General features: G+C 48.1%; 1 protein-coding gene across 3 annotated transcripts; it reads left to right on the top strand.

Annotated features, from left to right (window-relative positions):
• The first annotated feature begins 2,692 nt into the window (after positions 1 to 2,692).
• On the top strand, positions 2,693 to 16,532 carry LOC142465125 (twisted gastrulation protein homolog 1-like). Of its 3 annotated transcripts, none has more exons than XM_075569059.1 (5): positions 2,693 to 3,009; positions 6,968 to 7,125; positions 14,226 to 14,325; positions 14,469 to 14,687; positions 16,019 to 16,532. In XM_075569059.1, exons 2-5 carry the CDS (start codon positions 7,012 to 7,014, stop codon positions 16,228 to 16,230), a joined length of 645 nt encoding a protein of 214 aa, XP_075425174.1. In that variant the 5' UTR covers positions 2,693 to 3,009; positions 6,968 to 7,011; the 3' UTR covers positions 16,231 to 16,532. The 3 variants fall into 3 exon arrangements, with proteins under 3 accessions (XP_075425174.1, XP_075425173.1, XP_075425172.1); XM_075569058.1 differs by having other exon boundaries at positions 2,694 to 2,932; XM_075569057.1 differs by having other exon boundaries at positions 2,696 to 2,889.
• The last annotated feature ends 9,844 nt before the right edge of the window (positions 16,533 to 26,376 follow it).

Raw genomic sequence — 26,376 nt, 5'->3', positions numbered from 1 at the left:
AAGGACATCTCGCTCAATAGGCAAACGGCAGCTCGCGCATGCGCCTGTGAGCACGTCCTGAACAGCAATACCGGCTCCCTACCTGTACCGAAGCTGTGCGCAAGCGGGGAGACTATAGAGCCTGTTACACATGCGTTATTTACATCAGTTATGCACGTGTATGACGTTTGCAGTACAGTACATGCATCGATAAGTGGGGAAAAGGTAGTGCTTCACTTTAAGTACATTTTCGCTTTACATACATGCTCCAGTCCCATTGCGTACGTTAATGCGGGGTATGCCTGTATTCCAATGTATCTGGCAGGGTAAGAGGCCAAGGAAGGCTAGGTCTGTTATGCTAGCCTCAAGAGCGAGAGGGGGCTGAGGGTCCCGGGGTTTGGGTGTCCCGGATGTACTATCAAGCAGCCCAGCTCCGTCAGGTGATTGTCTGGAATGCTGATCCAAAATGATTCTGCTGGCTAGCTATTGAATCTCAATACTCGAGAACCTTCTCTTTGCCGTTGTCTATTTGGACTCCAGCGATACGGGAACCGAATGTTAAGATGTTCCAATTAGGTCCGATGATGTGCACATGGTATATTTAGAGCAAAACCAAAAGAAAATATAAGTTTACGTCCACCATGTCCCAATTAACTTCTATTTCTAATAACCCAGAGTTTCCTCCTGGTTCTGATCCAAAACATTTTGTCAAACTAGATAGGAAACCTCGCATTGGCTAATGGAATAGGCTGGTGTTGGGGCTAACTTGGTAGGTAAGGTAGGCAAACTAGGAGAGAGAAAGGACCCAGTGAACAGCACTCTGTCACCAAACTGGTTGATTGATGATACATTTAAAACTACAGCTCAACCCCCTTATAACGCTGTGCTTGGGGTCCAAAGAATCACATCGCTTTATAAGCGGATAGCGCTAGAAATAATGTACAATTGTATGCATTGTACGATAAAGTATTTAAGACACCAATAATCGTGTTGTAAAGTATTCATACATACGAAAATTGGGAGCCATCCTTGCATCGCGATATAAGTGGTTTCGCGTTATAACGGATCGCGCTATAACGGGGTTGACCTGTATAACTTTATTGAACCAATGGATAAAATAATGGGCACTAAAAACAGATTAAATAACGCATGATATCCGAATAGGAGAATAGACACTCCGGATAATGGACAATGCCGGATAAGGCATATAAGTATATGCTAGTTATCCTAATTAGCGACCTTATGTAAAAGGATATCATCTTAAATTATAGGGTGGGGAGAGCAGTATAATATACTGTGAGTAGAATGCCTAAAATAACGAATTAGCTGAGTATGTTACATTGGTATGGGGGATTAAATTAACACCCACCCGAACCTCTAAAACCAATTAAATTAACCCCCTACCCTAACTGCTAAACCCCTTAAATTAACCCCCTACCCTAACTGCTAAACCCCTTAAATTAACCCCTACCCTAACCACTAAAACCATTTAAATTAACCCCTACACTAACCACTAAAACCCTTTAAATTAACCCCTGCCCTAACCACTAAAACGCCTTAAATTAATCCTTTATCCTAACCACTAAAAACAATTAAATTCACCCCTACCCTAACTACTAAAATCTCTTAAATTAACCGCCTACCCTTACCACGAAAGGAAGTTACAGGGTTGTCGGGGCCTCTTAATGTCGTGGCGTTAATATGCCCGGAAGCCCGTGAGGGGGAATAAGCAGGTGCCATAATCGGAACAAATGCCAATATTTTCGGTACGCTGGCGTAATGGTGTCAAGCGGTTGGGGGAGATGACTATGATAGGATGCTGACCATTCACCCCTTGAGCTTGAAGGCATACCAGCGAGTGGAGATAGAGGCAAGTAACCCATCAGAAGACCCAACAAGGGAGGGTAAGATGGACGGGGCTTCATCCAGTGAGAGTCCCCCCAACAGTACACAGAAAATAGACGGAGAGTACCTCTCCCTCGAGAACTGCAGGGTCCCACAGTTATGATAGCCCCCCTCATGGAGGATACTCAAGAGGACTATTGATGAAGAGCGGAAGAAGGTGGAACGGTCGAAGTAAGGAACGAAACCGCCCATGATGTGCCCGTAAGAAGATGCACTGTAGTGGCCAATCTGTACAGTGCCGAAGTAACGGGTCACGCCCGGCAGAAGAAAAGTGGCCCGGGTAAACTGGCCCCAGATATGTTTGACTTCGGAGATAGTACTGACCATGAACAATGGAAGAGGCGCCCGAGGGAGAAGATGGCCCAAAGGCATGAAGTTTTCTCCCCCCATGAGTGGGATGTGGGGAGCGCAAAGGGTGCAGAGCACCGGATACGCCTCCATGATACCTGTCCCTTTAGGGGCAGGTCATGGAGATTAGCCCCTCTCCCCCCTAATGTAGAAGATGTGAGACAACACTTATAATTGTGCTCAGAGTCCCAGACTAGTTCCATGGACTCTCCACCATTCTCTTACTGCAGAGTTCCCAGTCTATATTCTCTCTGTCCAATCTTTCACCCTAACTGCCTCATTTAGTTACCCTCTCCCATTAGCTCTCTCAGCCCCCCACCCCCCTCCATTCTTGCTGGCTTCCAGACACTAATCTTTTCCACATGTTTCTTGTTTTTCCTCTCCAAAGAAGCTCCCCTCTTCCCCCTCCCTCCCATGCACACACATCTCTCCCCCCTTCCACACTCCCCTCTCTCCCCCTTCCACACTCCCCTCTCTCCCTCCTTCCACACTTCCCTCTCCCCCTCCTTACACACACCCCTCTATCCCTCCTTCCACACTCCTCTCTCTCCCTCCTTCCACACTCCCCTTTTCCCCTCCTTCCATAGTCCCTTCGCTCCTTCCTTTCACTCAGACATCTCTCCCGGACTCCCAGGAAAAGAGCAGAAGAGGAGTGAGGTAGGGACCCCAAGCTACAGAATAGTGCATGAGACAGAATAAGGTATGGAAGGAGGTAAAGGTGGGAGACTTGAGATATAACATGCAAGTTTCAGGCACTACAGCAAAACAGGCTCGGAGGTACTGTATGGTGATGAGACGCGATGGCAAACATGGGGTTGTATGCCTGTAACTGTGTATTGTATGGCTTTGCTGTGTGACTGTTACTGTCTGTTGTATGCCTGTTACAGTGTGTTGTGTGACTGTTACTGTCTGTTGTATGGCTGTTACTGTATGTTGTATGCCTGTTACAGTGTGTTGTATGGCTGTTACTGTATGTTGTATTTCTGTTACTTTCTGTTGTATGACTGTTACTGTGTGTTGTACAGCTGTTACTTTCTGTTGTATGACTGTTACTGTATGTTGTATGGCTGTTACTGTGTGTTGTATGCCTGTTACAGTGTGTTGTATGACTGTTACTGTATGTTGTATGGCTGTTACTTTCTGTTGTATGACTGTTACTGTATGTTGTATGACTGTTACTGTGTGTTGTATGACTGTTACTGTGTGTTGTATGGCTGTTACTGTGTGTTGTATGGCTGTTACTGTATGTTGTATGGCTGTTACTGTCTGTTGTATGACTGTTATTGTCTGTATGACTGTTACTGTCTGTTGTATGGCGGTTACTGTATGTTGTATGGCGGTTACTGTCTGTTGTATGGCTGTTACTGTGTGTTGTATGGCTGTTACTGTGTGTTGTATGGCTGTTACTGTCTGTATGGCTGTTACTGTGTGTTGTATGGCTGTTACTGTCTGTATGGCTGTTACTGTGTGTTGTATGGCTGTTACTGTCTGTTGTATGGCTTTTAATGTCTGTTGTATGACTGCTACTGTGTGTTATATGACTGTTATTGTATGTTGTATGACTGTTACTGTCTGTTGTATGGCTGTTACTGTGTGTTTGGCTGTTACTGTCTGTTGTATGACTGTTACTGTGTGTTGTATGTTTGTTACAGTGTGTTGTATGACTGTTACTGTATGTTGTATGGCTGTTACTGTCTGTATGGCTGTTACTTTCTGTTGTATGGCTGTTACTGTGTGTTGTATGGCTGTTACTTTCTGTTGTATGACTGTTACAGTGTGTTGTATGACTGTTACTGTATGTTGTGTGGCTGTTACTGTATGTTGTATGGCTGTTACTGTGTGTTGTATGGTCATTATTGTCTGTATGACTGTTACTGTATGTTGTATGGCTGTTATTGTCAGTATGTCTGTTGTATGACTGTTACTGTATGTTGTATGGCTGTTATTGTCAGTATGTCTGTTGTATGACTGTTACTGTATGTTGTATGGCTGTTATTGTCTGTATGACTGTTACTGTCTGTTGTATGACTGTTACTGTATGTTGTATGGCTGTTACTGTCTGTTGTATGGCTGTTACTGTGTGTATGGCTATTACTGTCTGTTGTATGGCTATTACTGTGTGTTGTATGGCTGTTACTGTCTGTATGACTGCTACTGTATGCTGTATGGCTGTTACTGTGTGTTGTATGGCTGTTACTGTGTGTTGTATGGCTGTTACTGTATGTTGTATGGCTGTTACTGTGTGTTGTATGGCTGTTACTGTATATTGTATGGCTGTTACTGTCTGTTGTATGGCTGTTACTGTATGTTGTATGACTGTTACTGTGTGTTGTATGGCTGTTACTGTATGTTGTATGGCTGTTACTGTCTGTTGTATGGCTGTTACTGTATATTGTATGGCTGTTATTGTCTGTATGACTGTTACTGTGTGTTGGTTATTGTATGTTGTATGGCGGTTACTGTCTGTTGTATGGCTGTTACTGTGTGTTGTATGGCTGTTATTGTCTGTATGACTGTTACTGTCTGTTGTATGACTGTTACTGTATGTTGCATGGCTGTTACTGTCTGTTGTATGGCTGTTACTGTGTGTATGGCTATTACTGTGTGTTGTATGGCTGTTACTGTCTGTATGACTGCTACTGTATGTTGTATGGCTGTTACTGTGTGTTGTATGGCTGTTACTGTATGTTGTATGGCTGTTACTGTCTGTTGTATGACTGTTACAGTATTGTCTGTATGACTGTTACTGTCTGTTGTATGGCTATTACTGTGTGTTGTATGGCTGTTACTGTGTGTTGTATGGCTTTTAATGTCTGTTGTATGACTGTTACTGTCTGTTGTATGGCTATTACTGTGTGTTGTATGGCTGTTACTGTGTGTTGTATGACTGTTATTGTATGTTATATGTCTGTTGTATGACTGTTACTGTCTGTTGTACGGCTGTTACTGTGTGTTTGGCTGTTACTGTCTGTTGTATGACTGTTACTGTGTGTTGTATGTTTGTTACAGTGTGTTGTATGACTGTTACTGTGTGTTGTATGGCTGTTACTGTCTGTATGGCTGTTACTTTCTGTTGTATGGCTGTTACTGTGTGTTGTATGGCTTTTAATGTCTGTTGTATGACTGTTACTGTCTGTTGTATGGCTATTACTGTGTGTTGTATGGCTGTTACTGTGTGTTGTATGGCTTTTAATGTCTGTTGTATGACTGTTTCTGTCTGTTGTATGGCTCTTACTGTGTGTTGTATGACTGTTACTGTGTGTTATATGACTGTTATTGTATGTTATATGTCTGTTGTATGACTGTTACTGTCTGTTGTACGGCTGTTACTGTGTGTTTGGCTGTTACTGTCTGTTGTATGACTGTTACTGTGTGTTGTATGTTTGTTACAGTGTGTTGTATGACTGTTACTGTGTGTTGTATGGCTGTTACTGTCTGTATGGCTGTTACTGTATGTTGTATGGCTGTTACTGTCTGTATGGCTGTTACTTTCTGTTGTATGGCTGTTACTGTGTGTTGTATGGTCATTACTGTCTGTATGACTGTTACTGTATGTTGTATGGCTGTTATTGTCAGTATGTCTGTTGTATGACTGTTACTGTATGTTGTATGGCTGTTATTGTCTGTATGACTGTTACTGTCTGTTGTATGACTGTTACTGTATGTTGTATGGCTGTTACTGTGTGTATGGCTATTACTGTCTGTTGTATGGCTATTACTGTGTGTTGTATGGCTGTTACTGTCTGTATGACTGTTACTGTGTGTTGTATGGCTGTTACTGTGTGTTGTATGGCTGTTACTGTGTGTTGTATGGCTGTTACTGTGTGTTGTATGGCTGTTACTGTGTGTTGTATGGCTGTTACTGTATATTGTATGGCTGTTACTGTCTGTATGACTGTTACTGTATGTTGGTTATTGTATGTTGTATGGCGGTTACTGTCTGTTGTATGGCTGTTACTGTGTGTATGGCTATTACTGTCTGTTGTATGGCTGTTACTGTGTGTATGGCTATTACTGTCTGTTGTATTACTGCATGTATGGCTTTCCTAATTTTTACTCCACATACAGATCGTCTGGTTTATAGTATCCTGTGCCTCGGTTTCTCGGGATGAAAACCGATATAAGTATACATGCTCCCCTTCCAGCTTTATATAGAGGGGTCTGAAAAAATCATCCTAATATTTCAACCATCTTTAATATTCCTTTTAATATTAACACTGCCAGGCCTCCTGCTTCCTGAGTAAATGCGATCGTTGTGTCCGTCTCCCCAAGTGGCCAAGTAGGCAGTGGTTTTACCTGTGCGGTTGGATCTAGCCAATGTCATGGCGTCTTATCAGTGATATCACCATCACATTTTGTTTATGCCAGCGTGATTTATGGGGGGAAAGCATCCGTTTACCAAGTGGCAGAATCGGGCGCCAACCACCGTTCAAGCCATGCCATTTACGGACGGTTTTCTGGTCATGTTTGGCACACGTGGGTACTACTGGCACCCAACCACTGTTGAGGGGGAAATTCCAAGGGAAGTGGTTCCATTCCCAAAACGTTACGATGCCTTTAATATTAGGCACACAATGACTAAGTGGTACTATTGGAGAAGACGCCTTCCAGTCCCTTGAAGGAATTTGTAGGACAGAATGCCATGTATTTGATTTAATCCGGTTGATATGGACGGAGACCATGCTGTTGACTTTATAATCCCACTGTGACCACCATCATGTCCTCTCTGTCACAGGGTATCTGAGGGGTGGGAGCTGCCTCTACGTAAAGCAGGTGACAATGTGGAATTCAGTGAGGCTTCTCTTTGCTGCAACATGCTGCTCTATAACCTCCTCTGTGATTGGCTGTAACAAAGCTCTGTGCGCCAGTGATGTCAGCAAATGTCTGCTACAGGTACGAGATTGCAAATTCCGTGCGCCGATCATGTGTAAATTCCCCTGGTTCCACATGTAATTTCCGCGCTATCACGTGAAAATTCAGTGCGATCATGTGTAAATTCCCAGGGGGTCAATGTGTTTATCCCCTGGGATCACGCGCGCATTTCCTCAGATTCCGTGTTAATTCCCTGATTACATGTAAATGTCCTGGTTTCATGTGTAAATTCCTTTGGCTGACGTCAGTTCCCTAGGATTACATGTATCTTCCCTGGTTTCACATGTCAATTCTCTGTCATAACGTGTACATTTCCTGAGATCACGTGTAAATTCCCTAGGATTCCATGTCAAATCGCCTGGGATCCCATGTAAATTCCCCTGGTTTCATGAAGGACATGTAAATTCCCCTATGATCACTTGTAATGACCTAGAGGAGGCAGAGACTTTGCCTGAGCCGAGACGCTGCTCTCGTTGGCGCCCGAGTTTTGGGGAGGGAGGGGACCCGGCGTGTGGTTGGGGAAGGAGTTGGTAAAGGAGGTTGGTTCTGTGGGAGCCGCCCTGGAAGAGACAGAGACATACATACATACATACATACATACAGCGACCGTGTGACTGCTGAGGAAGTGACAGACAGCCTGAGAGAGGTAACCTCACTAGAAAAGCAGACAGAGTGGTAAGAGTGAGACAGCGTCAGAGAATCAGACAGCCCCCTATACCCCGAGGAGGGGAGCCAGGCTTAGCCAGGTACATTACAGAAAGGACTATATACGTATTAATTTGTTTCTTCATTAAGGACACAAATTAAAGATGAATGTATATATATATATATATATATAAAATCAAAAAATAAATAGATGATACCGTTCTGTGGCCAACGAAATGCTTTTATTTGTGCGAGCTTTCGAGATACACTGATCTCTTCTTCCGGCGATGTTACAATGAATGAAGCAAAAGCTATACTATAAACAGTGTCTATTGGAATGTTATCTGTGCTGGTCCTTCCCCCGGTGTGGATGTGTTTTATGGCTGGAGGTGTCAAAAGGTTCCTGAAAGCAAGTGATGAAAGAGTGTGTATGTGTATCAGTGTGAATTAACATGAATGGAGAGCCCACAGTGTATACAGTGCTTTACAAAAGGTGTGTGTGGAGTGGGAGCGGATATAAATGGTGTGGGTGGGTGTGGAAATGTGAGAGTTAGTAGCATAACTAAAAGTGTGTGTGGATACTATGTGGTCCCTATTGGTGTATAGAGATGGAAAAACAAGGAGTATAAGTATGTGTGAGAGACAGCTGTGTGTGCATACATATAGCACAGTATGTACAGACATGGCCTATAGCGCTCATGGGAAGAGAGTTCACTTGTGTCAGTAATGACTCATAAAATTTTGATCTCTGTTTAGGCCACTGCTAAGTGTCCCGAACAGTTGCATAAATTTGTTTTTCCATCCCTATACACCAATAGGGACCACATAGTATCCACACACACTTTTAGTTATGCTACTAACTCTCACATTTCCACACCCACCCACACCATTTATATCCGCTCCCACTCCACACACACCTTTTGTAAAGCACTGTATATACTGTGGGCTCTCCATTCATGTTAATTCACACTGATACACATACACACTCTTTCATCACTTGCTTTCAGGAACCTTTTGACACCTCCAGCCATAAAACACATCCACACCGGGGGAAGGACCAGCACAGATAACATTCCAATAGACACTGTTTACAGTATACCCTTTGCTTGCTTCATTCATTGTAACATCGCCGGAAGAAGAGATCAGTGTATCTCGAAAGCTCGCACAAATAAAAGCATTTCGTTAGCCACAGAACGGTATCATCTATTTATTTTTTGATTATTGAAGCTCGGCTAACACGGTACTGATACCTCTACACACATGTATATATATACCTCTACAACCATATATATATATATATATACGCATATATATATTTAATTATTTAACAAACTGCGTTGATATATATATCAGAAGTATTGCTCCTCTACTGTATGGGTTATTGACTCCTGCCTCTCACGGGTTGTGGGTTATTGATTCCTGCCTCTCACGGGTTGTGGGTTATTGACTCCTGCCTCTCACGGGTTGTGAGTTATTGACTCCTGCCTCTCACGGGTTGTGGGTTATTGACTCCTGCCTCTCACGGGTTGTGGGTTATTGACTCCTGCCTCTCACGGGTTGTGGGTTATTGACTCCTACCTCTCAAGGGTTGTGGGTTATTGACTCCTGCCTCTCACGGGTTGTGGGTTATTGACTCCTGCCTCTCACGGGTTGTGGGTTATTGACTCCTGCCTCTCACGGGTTGTGGGTTATTGACTCCTGCTCCTTACGGGTTGTGGGTTATTGACTCCTGCCTCTCACGGGGTGTGGGTTATTGACTCCTGCCTCACGGGTTGTGGGTTATTGACTCCTGCCTCTCATGGGGTGTGGGTTATTGACTCCTGCCTCTCACGGGTTGTGGGTTATTGACTTCTGCCTCTCACGGGTTGTGGGTTATTGACTCCTGCCTCTCACGGGTTGTGGGTTATTGACTCCTGCCTCTCACGGGTTGTGGGTTATTGACTCCTGCCTCTCACGGGTTGTGGGTTATTGACTTTTGCCTCTCACGGGGTGTGGGTTATTGACTCCTGCCTCTCACGGGTTGTGGGTTATTGACTCCTGCCAATCTTTGGGTTGCGGGTTATTAACCCCTGGTACTAGTACCATACAAATATGATATACAACCATTTGGAGCAACCAGGACATTAGTCTTCTACTATCATCTAACGGCTGTATATCATATCTGTATGGTACTAGTACCAGGACTTTAATATCAGACGCCAAATATATATATTTTTGGTTTTGCACAGTCTATATTGGCACAGCTAGTCAGCCATATATATTTTTTGGGGCAGCCGCCTTTCACTAATTTGTGATTATTTGGGTCTTTACACTTATTGTATATAATTCACTTGTTAGCACTACACTACCCCTTTTTTTTGGGGGGGGGGGTTTGTTGACTCCTGCTTCTCTTCGGGGTGCCTCTTCAACTGACACTTCAACTCTATTCAAAATGCCAGCTCCCCTCCCAAGAACCCAGCACTGGCTCCTCCAGAGGTTCCATGTGGCTCCTCTGAAAGTTCCATGCGGCTCCCCCAGAGGTTCCATGTGGCTCCTCTGAAAGTTCCATGCGGCTCCTCCAGAGGTTCCATGTGGCTCCTCTGAAAGTTCCATGCGGCTCCCCCAGAGGTTCCATGCGGCTCCCCAGAGGTTCCATGCGGCTCCTCCAGAGGTTCCATGCGGCTCCCCCAGAGGTTCCATGCGGCTCCTCCAGAGGTTCCATGCGGCTCCTCTGAAAATTCCATGCGGCTCCCCCAGAGGTTCCATGCGGCTCCTCCAGAGGTTCCATGCGGCTCCTCTGAAAGTTCCATGCGGCTCCTCTGAAAGTTGCATGCGGATCCTCTAGAGGTTCCATGTGGCTACACTGACAGTTCCATGCGGCTCCCCCAGAGGTTCCATGCGGCTCCTCTGAAAGTTCCATGCGGCTCCTCTGAAAGTTCCATGCGGCTCCCCCAGAGGTTCCATGCGGCTCCCCTGAAAGTTCCATGCGGCTCCCCCAGAGGTTCCATGCGGATCCCCCAGAGGTTCCATGCGGCTCCCCTGAAAGTTCCATGCGGCTCCCCCAGAGGTTCCATGCGGATCCCCCAGAGGTTCCATGCGGCTCCCCTGAAAGTTCCATGCGGCTCCCCCAGAGGTTCCATGCGGCTACACTGACAGTTCCATGCGGCTCCCCCAGAGGTTCCATGCGGCTCCTCTGAAAGTTCCATGCGGCTCCTCCAGAGATTCCATGCGGCTCCTACGAAGATTCCATGCGGCTCCTACGAAGGTTCTACGCTGCTCCTCTGAAAGTTCCATGCGGCTCCTCTGAAAGTTCCATGCGGCTCCTCCAGAGGTTCCATGCTGCTCCTCTGAAAGTTCCATGCGGCTCCTCTGAAAGTTCCATGCGGCTCCTACGAAGGTTCCATGCTGCTCCTCTGAAAGTTCCATGCGGCTCCCCCAGGAGGTTCCATGCGGCTCCTCTGAAAGTTTCATGCGGCTCCTACGAAGGTTCTAAAAAAAGTAGATGAAATGTAGGCGGTCACTGCGTGGATGGAACTTCAGCCAAAAAGAAGATTAAAATCAGCTTTGTTAACCAATGGTGCTGTACATCACAGAGAGACCTCTGACGCGTTTCGTCCCATCCTGGGACTTTATCAAAGAGTGAATAAACTCTCTACAGGAACATCTTAAGTAGGCAAGTCCTTCTTTCCTATTGGCTAAAAATATATTCACACAGTGAAAAGCACTTAATCAATCAATCAATCAGATTGAAACCTCATGTGAAAAACGAACTTGCCTGCAAGATGTGCTGTATGGCAACACATAATAAGGTGATAAACATGTAACAACATACAAACGATTAAAAATAATGTTAAAAACAACTGTGAGTGATGTAAAGCAACATAAATATAAAAGTAATGAATTGCACTAGATGGTATCTTAACCCATAGGGGAAGTATATGGAGTGAAAATTGTATTTTGAACTAATAGACAAATAAAATGCATTATATATTCACACCCCATCCAAAGATGGCGATGTACATGTTACAGTACAGGTAAGTTATAACATATGATGTCAATATAATAAAGTACAATAAATATGCTATAATGAAAGGATATATGCATAACCTCGGGTACAAATTGTATGTAAATTATGTAAATTATGTCACAAAATATAATGTACTGATAGCCGAGCATATATAGACAACAACGATGGATATATAATATGTATTGAGATGTATGGAGACACACTCCCAAGACTCCCCAACCACTCAACCCTGAAGGAAGTGTTTTAGCTCCCAATCAAGGTTAATGCCATGTGCGTGGAGAGTGTTGAGAGTGTATATCCAATACATCTCTTGTTTGTTCAGAACATTCTCCCTGTTTCCACCCCTAGGGTGGCAAGGTATATGTTCTATTGCTGAAAAAGAAAAGTTGTTAATACCACCTTTGGAACATTGTGAAAAATGTCTAGGTACTGGATGGTTTAGATCTCTTTTTTTGATTAAACGTACATGCTCGGCTATTCTTATTCTAAGCGGTCTTGTGGTGCGACCCACGTATTTGTGCCCACAACCACAAAAAAGAACATAAATGACGAAACTAATATTGCAATTAAGAAAATTCTTGATGTAATATTTTCTAGGGTTGTCATTATATGTGATGTATTTAATTTTGGGATGTATACTGGCACATGGAACATCTGCCACATCGAAAAAAAACCTTTGGGAATGTTTTTGATGTTCGGAAACTTGGACTTAGAAGTAAACATACTAGGAGATAAATGAAAGGCCAATGTCTTGGCTTTCCGGTAAGTGAATCTAGGTCCATGTTGTACAATGGGGCTAATATCTTTATCTAATAACAATGTGTGCCAATGCTTGGATATAATGTTACAGATTTGTTGAGACTGGGAATTGAATGTACTAATAAAGAATGGACTTTTGGTGTTGTCAGATCTTGATGATAACTCTTTCTCTCTTTTAGAGATGTAATTCCTATTTTTCTTGCAAACGAGTGTACGTCTATCTATAGTGTCTGCCTTGGCAAACGCTGCTGATATGTCCTTAATCGAATAACCTCTTGCCAGAAATCTGTCTGACATCTCCTTGGCTCGAGATAAAAACACCTCATTATCTGAGCAAAGTTTTTTCAATCTGATGAATTGAGCCCCTGGAATGTTTTTGACTAAAGACCGTGGATGGGAACTTTGCGCGCATAAAAGTGTATTTCTGGAATTCTGCTTCCTATAAATGTCAGATTGTATTGTCATATTGCCGTCAATATACAGGAATAAATCCAAAAAATGAATGTGATTGATGTGGTGCTCAAAAGTAAACTTAATATTGTGAGTGTTGTTGTTAAGGTAATCAATAAAAGAAAATAGTGAAATTTCATCCCCCTTCCAAATGAAAATCAAATCGTCAATATATATACCTACGAAGATTCTATGTGGCTCCTCTGAAAGTTCCATGCGGCTCCCCCAGAGGTTCCATGCGGCTACACTGACAGTTCCATGCGGCTCCCCCAGAGGTTCCATGCGGCTCCCCCAGAGGTTCCATGCGGATCCTCCAGAGGTTCCATGTGGCTACACTGACAGTTCCATGCGGCTCCCCCAGAGGTTCCATGCGGCTCCTCTGAAAGTTCCATGCGGCTCCTCTGAAAGTTCCATGCGGCTCCTCCAGAGGTTCCATGCGGCTCCTACGAAGGTTCTATGCTGCTCCTCTGAAAGTTCCATGCGGCTCCTCTGAAAGTTCCATGCGGCTCCTCTGAAAGTTCCATGCGGCTCCTCCAGAGGTTCCATGCGGCTCCTACGAAGGTTCTATGCTGCTCCTCTGAAAGTTCCATGCGGCTCCTCTGAAAGTTCCATGCGGCTCCTCCAGAGGTTCCATGCGGCTCCTACGAAGGTTCTATGCTGCTCCTCTGAAAGTTCCATGCGGCTCCTCCAGAGGTTCTATGCGGCTCCTCTCAAAGTTCCATGCGGCTCCTCTGAAAGTTCCATGCGGCTCCTCCAGAGGTTCAATGCTGCTCCTCTGAAAGTTCCATGTGGTTCCTACGAAGGTTCTATGCTGCTCCTCTGAAAGTTCCATGCGGCTCCTACGAAGGTTTTATGCTGCTCCTCTGAAAGTTCCATGCGGCTCCTCCAGAGGTTCCATGCGGCTCCTCCAGAGGTTCAATGCTGCTCCTCTGAAGGCTCCATGCTGCTCCTCCGAAGGTTCCATGAGCAGCTCAGCTCTTGCAAAGTCTCTGCCTCCTTTAGGGCATTACATGTGTAAATTACCTCAGATGATGTGCAAATTCCCTGGGCTTCATGTGTAAATTCCCCTGGGTTCACGTATAAATTCCCTGGCTCACATATATCATGGCAGTATTAAAATGAGCCCAATGGGGCCATATTACTCACAGTGCTAAGCCGTACGGCACCTTCCAGCCAAATCAAGTAAATGGGTCCTAAGGCTTAGCACTGCTTAGTGAATACGGCCCGTCACGGTGTGCTTCGGCCTGTGCTTCTCCTGTAGGAGCTGTGTCAGTGCCAGGTGACGGCTGGGGACTGCCCGTGCTGCCGGGAGTGTACCCGGTGCTTGGGCACCGCGTGGGACCAGTGCTGCAACTGCGTGGGTGAGTATGTCCATTCGGCACCACTGCAGGTACAATAACAACCCGCGGAGGTAAGCAAATTTATGTGTGTAAGAAATATGCCGCAATCTATAGTGTTGCAGAGTAACATGCGTGTGACCAGCCTCTCTGTGCCCCCCCCCCAGGGTTGTGCAGGAAGGACAGAGGTGCCGGCAAGCCTCCCGCCCGCCGGAGCTCACTGGGGGGCCTCCCCTCCCCGGTGCCCTCTTTGTTCCAGGCTCTGAGTGGCATGCAGGAAAGAGACTCGGCACCCGCATGGAAGGTGGAGGAGCTGCCCATGTCCGAGGAGCTGGCGCAGCTCACGCACACGGACCACGTGCTGCTGGGGGCTCACACGGGGGTCTGTGAGTACTGCTCTCGCTGCACATGTATTACCAGGGGGAGGGCTGGTACTCCCATCCCGGCGAGTTTAGGGGCCCGGTCTCATCCCCGCAGCACAGAGGGGGGTCCTTTCCTCTATAACCAGCATGCAGGGGGTGGAGCTTCACTAAGCAGGTGGAGCTTCAGCAAGGAGGTGGAACTTCCATAAGGAGGTGGAGCATCAGTAAGAGGGCAGAGCTTCAGTAAGGAGGTGGAGCTTCAGCAAGGAGGTGGAACTTCCATAAGGAGGTGGAGCTTCAGTAAGAGGGCAGAGCTTCAGTAAGGAGGTGGAGCTTCAGTAAGGAGGTGGAGCTTCAGTAAGGGGGTGGAGCATCAGTAAGAGGGCAGAGCTTCAGTAAGGGGGTGGAGCTTCAGTAAAGGGGTGGAGCTTCAGTAAGGAGGTGGAGCTTCAGTAAGGGGGTGGAGCTTCAGTAAGGAGGTGGAGCTTCAGTAAGGGGGTGGAGCTTCAGTAAAGGGGTGGAGCTTCCATCAGGTGGAACTTAAGTAAGAGGGTGGAGCTTGAATAAGGGAGTGGGGCTTCAGTAAGGAGGTGGGGCTTCAGTAAGGGGTGGAGCTTCAGTAAAGGGGTGGAGCTTCCATCAGATGGAACTTAAGTAAGAGGGTGGAGCTTCAGTAAGGGAGTGGGGCTTCAGTATGGAGGTGGAGCTTCAGTAAGGGGGTGAAGCTTCAGTAAGGGAGTGGGGCTTCAGTATGGAGGTGGAGCTTCAGTAAGGGGGTGCAGCTTCAGTAAGGGAGTGGGGCTTCAGTATGGAGGTGGAGCTTCAGTAAGGGGATGGAGCTTCAGTAAGGGGGTGGAGCTTCAGTAAGGGGGTGGAGCTTCAGTAAGGGGATGGAGCTTCAGTAAGGGGGTGGAGCTTCAGTAAGGGAGTGGGGCTTCAGTATGGAGGTGGAGCTTCAGTAAGGGGGTGGAGCTTCAGTAAGGGGGTGGAGCTTCAGTATGGAGATAGAACTTCTGTAAGGAGGTGGAGCTCCAGTAAGCAGGTGGAGCTCCAGTGAGGGGTGTGGCTTCAGTATGGAGGTGGAGCTTCAGTAAGGAGGTGGAGCTCCAGTGAGGGGGTGTGGCTTCAGTATGGAGGTGGAGCTTCAGTAAGGAGGTGGAGCTCCAGTGAGGGGTGTGGCTTCAGTATGGAGGTGGAGTTTCAGTAAGGAGGTGGAGCTCCAGTGAGGGGGTGTGGCTTCAGTATGGAGGTGGAGCTTCAGTAAGGAGGTGGAGCTAAGGTAAGGGGGTAGAGCTCCATTGGCTGAGCATCATTTTGTAACCTGGGCCTCTCTCTTTCTTCTCCCCCTCGCACAGCTCGGAGTCCTCCTGCCTCAGGGAACGTGTCCTCTCTCTGCACGGTGCTGTACTTTAACCCCTGCATGTCCATGAGCCGATGCCGGCAGGCGTGCGAGTCCGTGGGATCGGGCCAGTACCGCTGGTTCCACAACGGCTGCTGCCAGTGTGTCGGGCCGGACTGTCACGGGTATGGGAGCAAGAAGCCAGCGTGCCAGCAATGTCACCGTTAGGGGGGCCGCCGAGGAGTGGAGAGGAGACTGCCCGGGGGGGGAGAGAAAAGAGGCTGCCGGGAGCTCGGGCTCCCTGGTTCTGACATGCAGGTATATCCCCATATTTAGATTAGGTTATTTTGAACGGAGTGGTTTATGTTGTATTTACCCTATTATTTACTATGTTATATGGTTTCAAATGCTGTCCCCTTCCCCCCTCATCCCCCCCCTAATGTGTAAACACCAGATTATTTGAAACACTGTACCGTTGTATTTCCCCCCTCATTTTTTCTTTCTGTACCCCCTTTTTTTTTATTTTTGAAAAAATGATTAATAAAAATTGTAAGTAAATAAAAAAAATAAAAAGAGGCTGCCTGGTGGGGGGGGGAGAAAAGAGGCTGCCGGGTGGGGGGGGGGGGGGAAGAAAAGAGGCTGCCTGGTGGGGGGGGGGAGAAAAGAGGCTGCCGGGTGGGGGGGGGGGGAAGAAAAGAGGCTGCCTGGTGGGGGGGGGGGGGGGAGAAAAGAGGCTGCCTGGTGGGGGGGGGGAGAAAAGAGGCTGCCGGGTGGGGGGGGGGGGGGAAGAAAAGAGGCTGCCTGGTGGGGGGGGGGGGGGAGAAAAGAGGCTGCCGGGTGGGGGGGGGGGGGGGAAGAAAAGAGGCTGCCTGGTGGGGGGGGGAGGAGAAAAGAGGCTGCCGGGGGAGGGAAAAGAAGAGAGGCTGCCAGGGAGAGGGGGAGTAAGGGAGAGAGAAGAGGCTGCCATGGGGTGGGGTTTTGAAGAGAAGAGCCTGCCGGGGAGGTGGGGGGGAGAGAAAAGGCTGCCGGAGGAGGGGGGGGAGAGAAAAGGCTGCCGGAGGAGGGGGGGGGGGGGGAGAGAAAAGAGGCTGCCGGGGGGGAGGGGGGAGAGAGAAGAGGCTGCTAGGGAGGGGTGGGGGGGGAGAAAGGAGTCTGCTGGGAAGGGGTGGGGAGAAAAGAGGCTGCCTGGTGGGGGGGGGGGGGGAGAAAAGAGGCTGCCGGGTGGGGGGGGGGAAAGAGGCTGCCGGTGGGGGGGGGGGAGAAAAGAGGCGGCCGAGTGGGGGGGGGGGAGAAAAGAGGCGGCCGAGTGGGGGGGGGGGAGAAGATGCAGCCAGGGAGGGGGTGGGGTGAAGAGAGAGAAGGGGCTGCCAGGGAGGGGGAGGGAAGAAAAGAGGCTGCCGGGGAGAGGGAGGGAAAAGAGGCTGCGGGGGGTGGGAGGAGAGAAGATGTTGCCAGGGAGGGAGGGGGGTGGGAGAGAAGAGGCTGCCAGGGAGGGAGGGAGGGGGGTGGGAGAGAAGGGGCTGCCAGGGAGGGAGGGGGGGGCGAGAAAAGAGGCTGCTAGGTGGGGGGTGGGGGAGAAAAGAGGCTGCCAGGTAAGGGGGGGGGGAGAAAAGAGGCTGCCTGGTAGGGGGGGGGAGAAAAGAGGCTGCCGGGTAGGAGGGGGAGGGGAGAAAAGAGGCTTCCGGGGAGGGGGTAGAAAAGAGACTGCGGGGGGTGGGAGAGAAGATGCTGCCAGGGAGGGAGGGGGGGGGGAGAGAGAGAAGGGGCTGCCGGGGAGGGGGGGGGGGAGAGAAAAGAGGCTGCTGGGGAGGGGGGGAGAGAAAAGAAGCTGCCGGGTGGGGGGGGGGGGGAGAAAAGAGGCTGCCGGGTGGGGGGGGGGGGAGAAAAGAGGCTGCCGCGTGGGGGGGGGGAGAAAAGAGGCTGCCGGGGGGGGGGGGAGGAGAAAAGAGGCTGCCGGGCGGGGGGGAGGAGAAACGATGCTGCCAGGGAGGGGGTGGGGGGAGAGAAAGAAGAGGCTGCCGGGGAGGGGTGGGAGAAAAGAGGCTGCTAGGTGGGGGGTGGGGGAGAAAAGAGGCTGCCTGGTAAGGGGGGGGGGAGAAAAGAGGCTGCCTGGTAGGGGGGGGGAGAAAAGAGGCTGCCTGGTAAGGGGGGGGGGGAGAAAAGAGGCTGCCGCGTGGGGGGGGGGGGGGAGAAAAGAGGCTGCCGCGTGGGGGGGGGGGAGAAAAGAGGCTGCCGGGCGGGGGGGGAGGAGAAACGATGCTGCCAGGGAGGGGGTGGGGGGAGAGAAAGAAGAGGCTGCCGGGGAGGGGTGGGAGAAAAGAGGCTGCTAGGTGGGGGGTGGGGGAGAAAAGAGGCTGCCTGGTAGGGGGGGGGGGGAAAAGAGGCTGCCTGGTAAGGGGGGGGGAGAAAAGAGGCTGCCTGGTAGGGGGAGGAGAAAAGAGGCTGCCTGGTAAGGGGGGGGAGAAAAGAGGCTGCCTGGTAGGGGGGGGGAGAAAAGAGGCTGCCGGGTAGGGGGGGAGGGGAGAAAAGAGGCTTCCGGGGAGGGGGTAGAAAAGAGACTGCAGGGGGTGGGAGAGAAGATGCTGCCAGGGAGGGAGGGGGGGAGAGAGAGAAGGGGCTGCAGGGGAGGGGGGGGGGAGGAGAAAAGAGGCTGCCGGGCGGGGGGGGGGAGAGAAGAGGCTGCCGCGTGGGGGGGGGGGGAGAAAAGAGGCTGCCGGGGGGGGGGGGGGGGAGGAGAAAAGAGGCTGCCAGGCGGGGGGGAGGAGAAACGATGCTGCCAGGGAGGGGGTGGGGGGAGAGAAAGAAGAGGCTGCCGGGGAGGGGTGGGAGAAAAGAGGCTGCTAGGGAGGGATGGGGGGGGAGAGAGAAGGAGCTGCTGGGGAGGGGGGAGGAAAGCCCCTGCTGGGGGTGGGAGAGAAGGAGCTACCGGGGTGAAGAGACTGGATTAAGGGAACCCAGCAGTGGGCATGAAAAATAATACCCCAATATGGCAAAGAGGGGCACACGGCTTGCCAATGCTGACACCCTGCCGGAGCAGACGGTGAGCTCTTCGGGGCAGAGTGGAGCACACCTCCAGTGTGTCTGTATCCCATGATGCACAGTGCTGTGTACACTGTATGCAGGGCAACCGAATAAAAGCGTTTTATACCCCAAAAAGCCTTTTGTCACCCCAACATTACATCTCCAGTACTGACCCCCAACACACAACTGTGTCACCCCAACATTACATCTCCAGTACTGATCAACACACAACTGTGTCATCCCAACATTACATCTCCAATACTGATCCCCAACACACAACTGTGTCACCCCAACACTACATCTCCAGTACTGACCCCAAAGACACAACTGTGTCACCCCAACACTACACCTGCAGTACCGATCCCCAACACATAACTGTGTCACCCCAACACTACATCTCTAATACTGACACACAACTGTGTCATCCCAACATTACATCTCCAATACTGACCCCCAACACACAACTGTCACCCCAACACTACATCTCCAGTACTGACCCCCAACACACAACTGTCACCCCAACATTACATCTCCAGTACTGACCCCCAACACACAACTGTCACCCCAACATTACATCTCCAATACTGACCCCCAACCACAACTGTCACCCCAACACTACATCTCCAGTACTGATCCACAACACACAACTGTCACCCCAACATTACATCTCCAGTACTAATCCCCAACACAACTGTGTCACCCCAACATTACATCTCCAGTACTGATCCCCAACACACAACTGTCACCCCAACATTACATCTCCAGTACTGATCCCCAACACACAACTGTGTCACCCCAACATTACATCTCCAGTACTGATCCCCAACACACAACTGTGTCACCCCAACACTACATCTCCAGAACTGACCCCAACACACAACTGTGTCACCCCAACATTACATCTCCAGTACCGACCCCCAACACTACATCTCTAGTACTGATCCCCAACACACAACTGTGTCACCCCACCACTACATCTCCAGAACTGACCCCCAACACACAACTGTCAGCCCAACACTACATCTCCAATACTGACCCACAACACACAACTGTCACCCCAACACTACATCTCCAGTACTGACCCCCAACACACAACTGTGTCACCTCAAAACTACATTTCAGTAATGGATGTCAGAGTGCCATGGCTCCCAATGAGACAGCTCTCCCCCCTCCCTGTGAGGGTTGTCCGCTCGCTCCTCCCTCCCCTCAGTAATGGGATGTCAGAGTGCCATGGCTCCCTGTCATGATAATGTTATCAGGTATTATGTATTTTAATCCATCTGGTGCTTCAGGGGATAATGAGCTACAGTTTGAAGTTTGCAAATGTATTTATAAAATGTGTTACCAGGAAGTAATACATTGAGAGTTACCTCTCGTTTTCAAGTATGTCCTGGGCATAGAGTTAAAATGACAAATAATACATGGTTACAAATACAGTTACATAAGTGAGCTGGGTATACATTATATACAATACATTGCATGCATAGTTAAAGAAAATATATATCTATATATACACTATATCTGGGTTTGTAACAGGCCAGGACCCTTCATGGTTCGGTGCTGAGCTTCAAAGAGACTTAATTGAGGGGGGGGGGGGGGTCCTATCCAGGATAGCCCACTCAAGTGACACTGTTGTTTAGAAGCTTGTAAACAATAAGCAGACTGGACTTTGTCAACTTCAAAGAAAATGTGATGTTTTGTCTCTGTCACAACACTTTCAATCTCACAGCTCATTTATGATGGGGGTGGGCTTAGGTTGGGGCAATGGGGAAAATTGGACGGAAAGTCTGGGCAAAGATTATGAAAAATCAGATGTCTACAGAAGTGTATTTCGGACCAATACGGGAAATCTCATCTTCTGTACCAGTGACCTCTCTGGGAGAAAATATATGTCACAGGGTTATGTATAGCGTTTTTTTTAATGTTATATCCTTTTTATTTTGAGAAACTGTTCGGCATTTTATTGTAACTGTATGTGTAATACTTTTCCCTGTAATCCAAGCACTGTATTATAATTATATATATATATATATATATATATATATATATATATATATATGTAGCCATGGTCTTATTTTTCACTCCTTGTCCCTCTCTGTAGCGTGCCGAGCGATCGCGGGTGCCGCCGGAGCCAGCGACGGACCCGCCGGCAGAATGCGAGGGTGGGGGCTAGTGCAGGGAGCCGTGCGCTGTTCCCTGATGCGGGCGGTTGCTGGGGACGCGAGCGGCCCGTTGTTAGGGCCGCGATCGCGTTGCCGAGGTCCCGGCGGCTCGGGGAACAGGGCGCCGCCATTGCGCAATAGTTCGCGCATGCGCAACGGCAAGCAGGCACAGGGAAGGCCCCAGACAGATCGCGCATGCGCAGAAGGTACTCGGGAGCTAGGGAGAAGTCGCGCGAGTGCAGGGAAGCAGAGGAAAAGGTTGCGGCGGCCATTAGGGGTTCGCGCATGCGCAGGGCAAGTGCGCACGCGGCCCCAATGCACAGACAGGTCCCACGGGACTACAATTCCCATAGGGCCTAGCGAGGCAGGCACCAGGTGCCTGATAGTGGCCAATGAGGGCCAAGGATTCCCAGGCAGGGAGAAAGGATACATTTCGCGGGCTTGGAGCACGCAGGTCAGTCAGACCCAGGAGCAGCCAAGGGAAGGAGGTAGGGTGCAGGAGTCAGTGACTCCCTACACTAGGCCAGCAGCCCCCAAGGCCCAAGATAGCTCTGAGTCGCCCAGTGGAGTAAGTGCTGCCAGTGATAGCCTAAGGATAGGGGCTCTGTCACTAACAGGAGTTGGAGCTGGGAGCAGGAAGGGGACGGAAGGGTGCAAGGAGCAAGTGGCTCCCGCACCAGGTAAGGATCCCCAAGTCCCAGGCAGGCCCCAATCCCTGTTAGGGTAGTGGGTAGTACTGAGGGACAGCCCCAGGTTAGGGACTCTGCCCTTAGGTGTGTGAGGGTGCAGGTTTGTCAGTGTCACGGCTGGTAGTGCTGTGAGCGCTGACAAGTAGGCACCGTGTGTGCAGTACAGTGGGTTGCTGCAGGTTGAGTGTGTGTGCAGTGTGTTTGCTGCAGAGGTTAGGGAGAAGTTAGTGAGAGGGGATCCGGGAGGTGAAGGGAGAGGTAGTGTGGGTGCAGGGGGTCAGTGACCCACCTGCATAGGATAGGCTACCCCGCAGGCCCTAGGAGTTTCCCCTAAAGCCATTCAAGGTTGCTGTGCTGTAGGGACGGCTTATAGTGAGAGCGAGCATCACCCCTTACTGAGTACCAGTTAGGGACAAAGCACAGAGTTGCGGCGGTTGCAGTCACCTGGGACCAGACGGCTGGATACCGTGATATCTGGAGGCTGCGTGTTGGAGGCGTCTGACCCTTTGTGAAGTTGTTGCCGGTCTGACCGGAAGGTATTATATCATCAAGTGCACCAACACCGGTCAACAGGCGCTGATCCCGCCTTAGGCGTAACTCTTTAGGGACACTGAGCGAGTGGCTAAAGAACTGAGCCTATACCAATATACAATATATGGACACATGTGTGGGGCACGCGGTGAGGGGACGGAGACGTTGCCCCGAAGAGGGGGCAGCCACTAAAGTTATACCGTTAGAGTATAAGTATGATAAGTGTTATTGCTAAATGCATGTTACAGTGATAAGGTTGCCATGCATTATCATATACAGTAAAGTTGGTTGCATCACATATGTGTGTATGTATTTCTTGCCATGGGGAATCTCACATCACGGGGATCCTGGGTAAGTGGAGGCGCTGCGCTAAGGAAAGGTAAGGCTCCCAGCTAGCGGAGGCTCAGATCTCCTGGAGCCGCAGGTGTTGTACAGCGACCAGTAGTTCCTTTGGGAGGGTTCAGAAAAAGGGCTACATATATATATCGTTTTGAAGCAAAAGGTGGCACTGTATACTCATATGCATGTCATTTCCCAGAATCCCTTGCTGCAGTGGAAGCACTGTGTGCGGGGTAATAATGGTGAAAGGCGGGGTTGCAGACCTGTCTAAGACATGCAAATGAGCATACAGGAATATTTCCAATTGCTATATATATATATATATATATATATATATATATATATATATATATATATATATATACAGTGTTCAACAAACCTATACATTTGCACACCCCGGGCGAGTGGATTTAACATTGTGGCGAGCTCCTATTGGCCCAAGCAGCACACGTGTGGTACTAGGTGGCGAGTAGATTTTTTGGTGATTTGTCGACCACTGTGTGTGTGTGTGTGTGTGTGTGTGTGTATATGTATATATATATATATATATATATATATATATATATATATATAACAAAAAGCAGCAGCCAGCACTCCAAGCAACAAATGTAAAGTCAAGGTGCATGCTCCATAGAAATCAATATAGAAACCCTGTCTTCCCATAAGAGAAGGCACAAAAGCAGCAACACTCAGATAAAGCAAAAAGACATGTATTAGCAGTTACAAAACAGCACACTATAAACCCAACGTTTCGGTCCTGGCAGGACCTTCCTCAGGGGGGTGTGGCGAGTAGATTTTTTGGTGATTTGTCGACCACTGTGTGTGTGTGTGTATATATATATATATCAAACAACACACACAAAGAGTAGCGCTAAATAGTTAGTGATTAAAGTGATACATTTGAAAAATTATGTGAATAAATGTTAATAAAGATGATTAAATAACTTATTAACTGTGATGATATTACTAATTAATCTAAATAAATAAACAATATTATATACAGGCATACCCCGCATTAACATACGCAATGGGACCGGAGCATGTATGTAAAGCGAAAATGTACTTAAAGTGAAGCACTACCTTTTCCCACTTATTGATGCATGTACTGTACTGCAATCGTTATATACGAGCATAACTGATGTAAATAACGCATTTGTAACAGGCTCTATAGTCTCCCCGCTTGCGCACAGCTTCGGTACAGGTAGGGAGCCGGTATTGCTGTTCAGGACGTGCTGACAGGCGCATGCGTGAGCTGCCGTTTGCCTATTGGGCGATATGTACTTACTCGCGAGTGTACTTAAAGTGAGTGTACTTAAAGCGGGGTATGCCTGTAGTGCCAAATCGTGATATTGCAATAGATATTAATATAAAACATATATGTATATATATATAAATGTGAAGTTCAATTGATCAAACTTGATATAGTTCCAAAGAAGTCCAGAGAAGGAAACCCAGCAATGAGATCCTAGGAGTATAATGCTGCTTCAAAACAAGTGGTGTAGCCTCCCACTGATGAACCTATAGATAAAAAACAAAAAGCACAAACTCCATAGCGCGTGACTGTATAAAAAATATGGCAAATTTATTAAAACAATGATCCCAAGGAAATGTCCAGGTGCAATACCCCCACTGTGGATCTCTCCGTCCATGCTGTTTGACTCCCACAGAGATTTCTCTCCCACACGTGTTTTTAAAGGACTCTGTAAGTGCATTTCATTGGGATCATTGTTTTAATAAATTTGCCATATTTTTTATACAGTCCCGCGCTATGGAGTTTGCGCTTCTTTTTTTTTTTTTTTTTTTTTTTTTTTTATATATTTTACTAAGTAATGCTTTGGGCTCTGAATGAACTGTTGCACGCTCTGGAGAGAGTATTTACATTTTCGGACACATTTTGCTACAACAGAATTGGTGTGTGTTAAAGTGCATCGTTTTTTTCTATAATAAGCAGGGACCTGGGACCCTCGCAAAAATTAATTTGATTAATTAATTAATTAATTTCTTATTTCTATATCCCAGGTGGTGACAGTGTATAGATATAATTACCATTGAGTAAGGGGTTAATATTAACTCACTGGAGGTACCTTGCGCAGGAGAAAGTTGAGTTTGCTAGAGTAGCCGTGTGTATTAACCCTGGTTGCAATTCTAAGTCACGTGCTCACTTGTGTGCTGTTCGGGACGGTGGTATAATGGGATGGCTTGAGGAGATATAACTCATCTGAGGGACCTTTGCGGAGGTGAAGAGTGGGGCAGCATGCGGGTTGTGTATTGATCCTTGTCTTGTAGAGGAGATATTGTCCATTTGAGGAACGTCTGCGGGGGGTGAAAAGTGGGTGCACTTGTGAGCGTGAGTATTAGGTCGTGTGCTCACATGGTGCCGTACGTAACACTCCCAATAAGACTACTCTCCCCTCTCTGCGATGGTTATACGCTCGCTACTCCCCTCAGTAATGCATGTATGTCCTTATGTATATAGCGCCATTAATGTACATAGCGCTTCACAGTAGTAATACATGTGACAATCATATAAATAACAGATAATGCAAACAACAGATCATGGGAATAAGTGCTTCAGACATAGAAGTAATATTTCAGAAGAGGAGTCCCTGCTCCGAAGAGCTTACAATCTAATTGGTAGGTAGGGAGAACGTACAGAGACAGTAGGAGGGAGTTCTGGTAAGTGCGTCTGCAGGGGGCCAAGCTTTATGTATCGTGTGTCCAGGATTATCCACGGTGCTACTCATATACTTCTTTAAGCAAGTGTGTCTTAAGGTGGGTCTTAAAGGTGGATAGAGAGGGTGCTAGTCGGGTACTGAGGGGAAGAGCAATCCAGAGGTGCGGGGCAGTCAGTGAAAAGGGTTTAAGGCGGGAGAGGGCTTTAGATACAAAGGGGGTTGAGTGAAAAAAGAGTGATCTGCGCTCATAAAAATGTGATAATGCGCTAGAGTATAAATTTGCTAGTGCAAATAAAGACAGTGTTCAACCCTTAGAAAGTGATTATAACAAATATAACCTGTTTTGAATAGAGGTAAGTGCTGCTGTGTACGTGGGATGGCTCCACATACCGAGACTAATATAAAAACAAAAAGAGAAACAGCGCAAAAAAACCTCATGGTGTAGTAAATAAAAACGTGCTTATAACTTAAAACAGGCGAGTATTGCACGTACATCAAAAAAGATGTAAATCAGCATGACATGTTAGGGACATGTTACCACCATGCAGGCTGCGACCGTGGGCCACGTTGTGACCGCCCATCGGCCGGATCAGGTCTCTCTCCTCCTTCTCTGGGGGCTGTATAGATGCTCCCTCCACTCGAATAAGTTGGAGCCCTCACCGTGTAGTGAGGGTAGAGCCGCCGCTGTTACGGTTCCGGCTCACCGCACGTGTGCTGATGACGTCATCAGATGGCGCCGTCTGGGTACTCGCGTCGCGTCTTTTGCCGTTTAGGCAAAAAATGTCCCGAACAAAGTCAATGTTGGTATTAAACCTGAAGCTCAATAGGTAATGGGTTGGATCGCGCCCTCTTCCTTCCTACGCGTTTCGTATATGGATATACTTCGTCAGGGAATATTCCTTAGCTTTCCCCTACGAGCTACGAGCCACGTGACGCGGAAGCGGATGCACGCCGCTG

This window comes from Ascaphus truei, chromosome 13, assembly GCF_040206685.1.
Source record: "Ascaphus truei isolate aAscTru1 chromosome 13, aAscTru1.hap1, whole genome shotgun sequence".
Taxonomy (NCBI): Eukaryota; Metazoa; Chordata; class Amphibia; order Anura; family Ascaphidae; genus Ascaphus; species Ascaphus truei.
The sequence above is the reverse complement of the archived record's forward strand: the minus strand, read 5'-3'. Positions and strand labels throughout refer to the sequence as shown.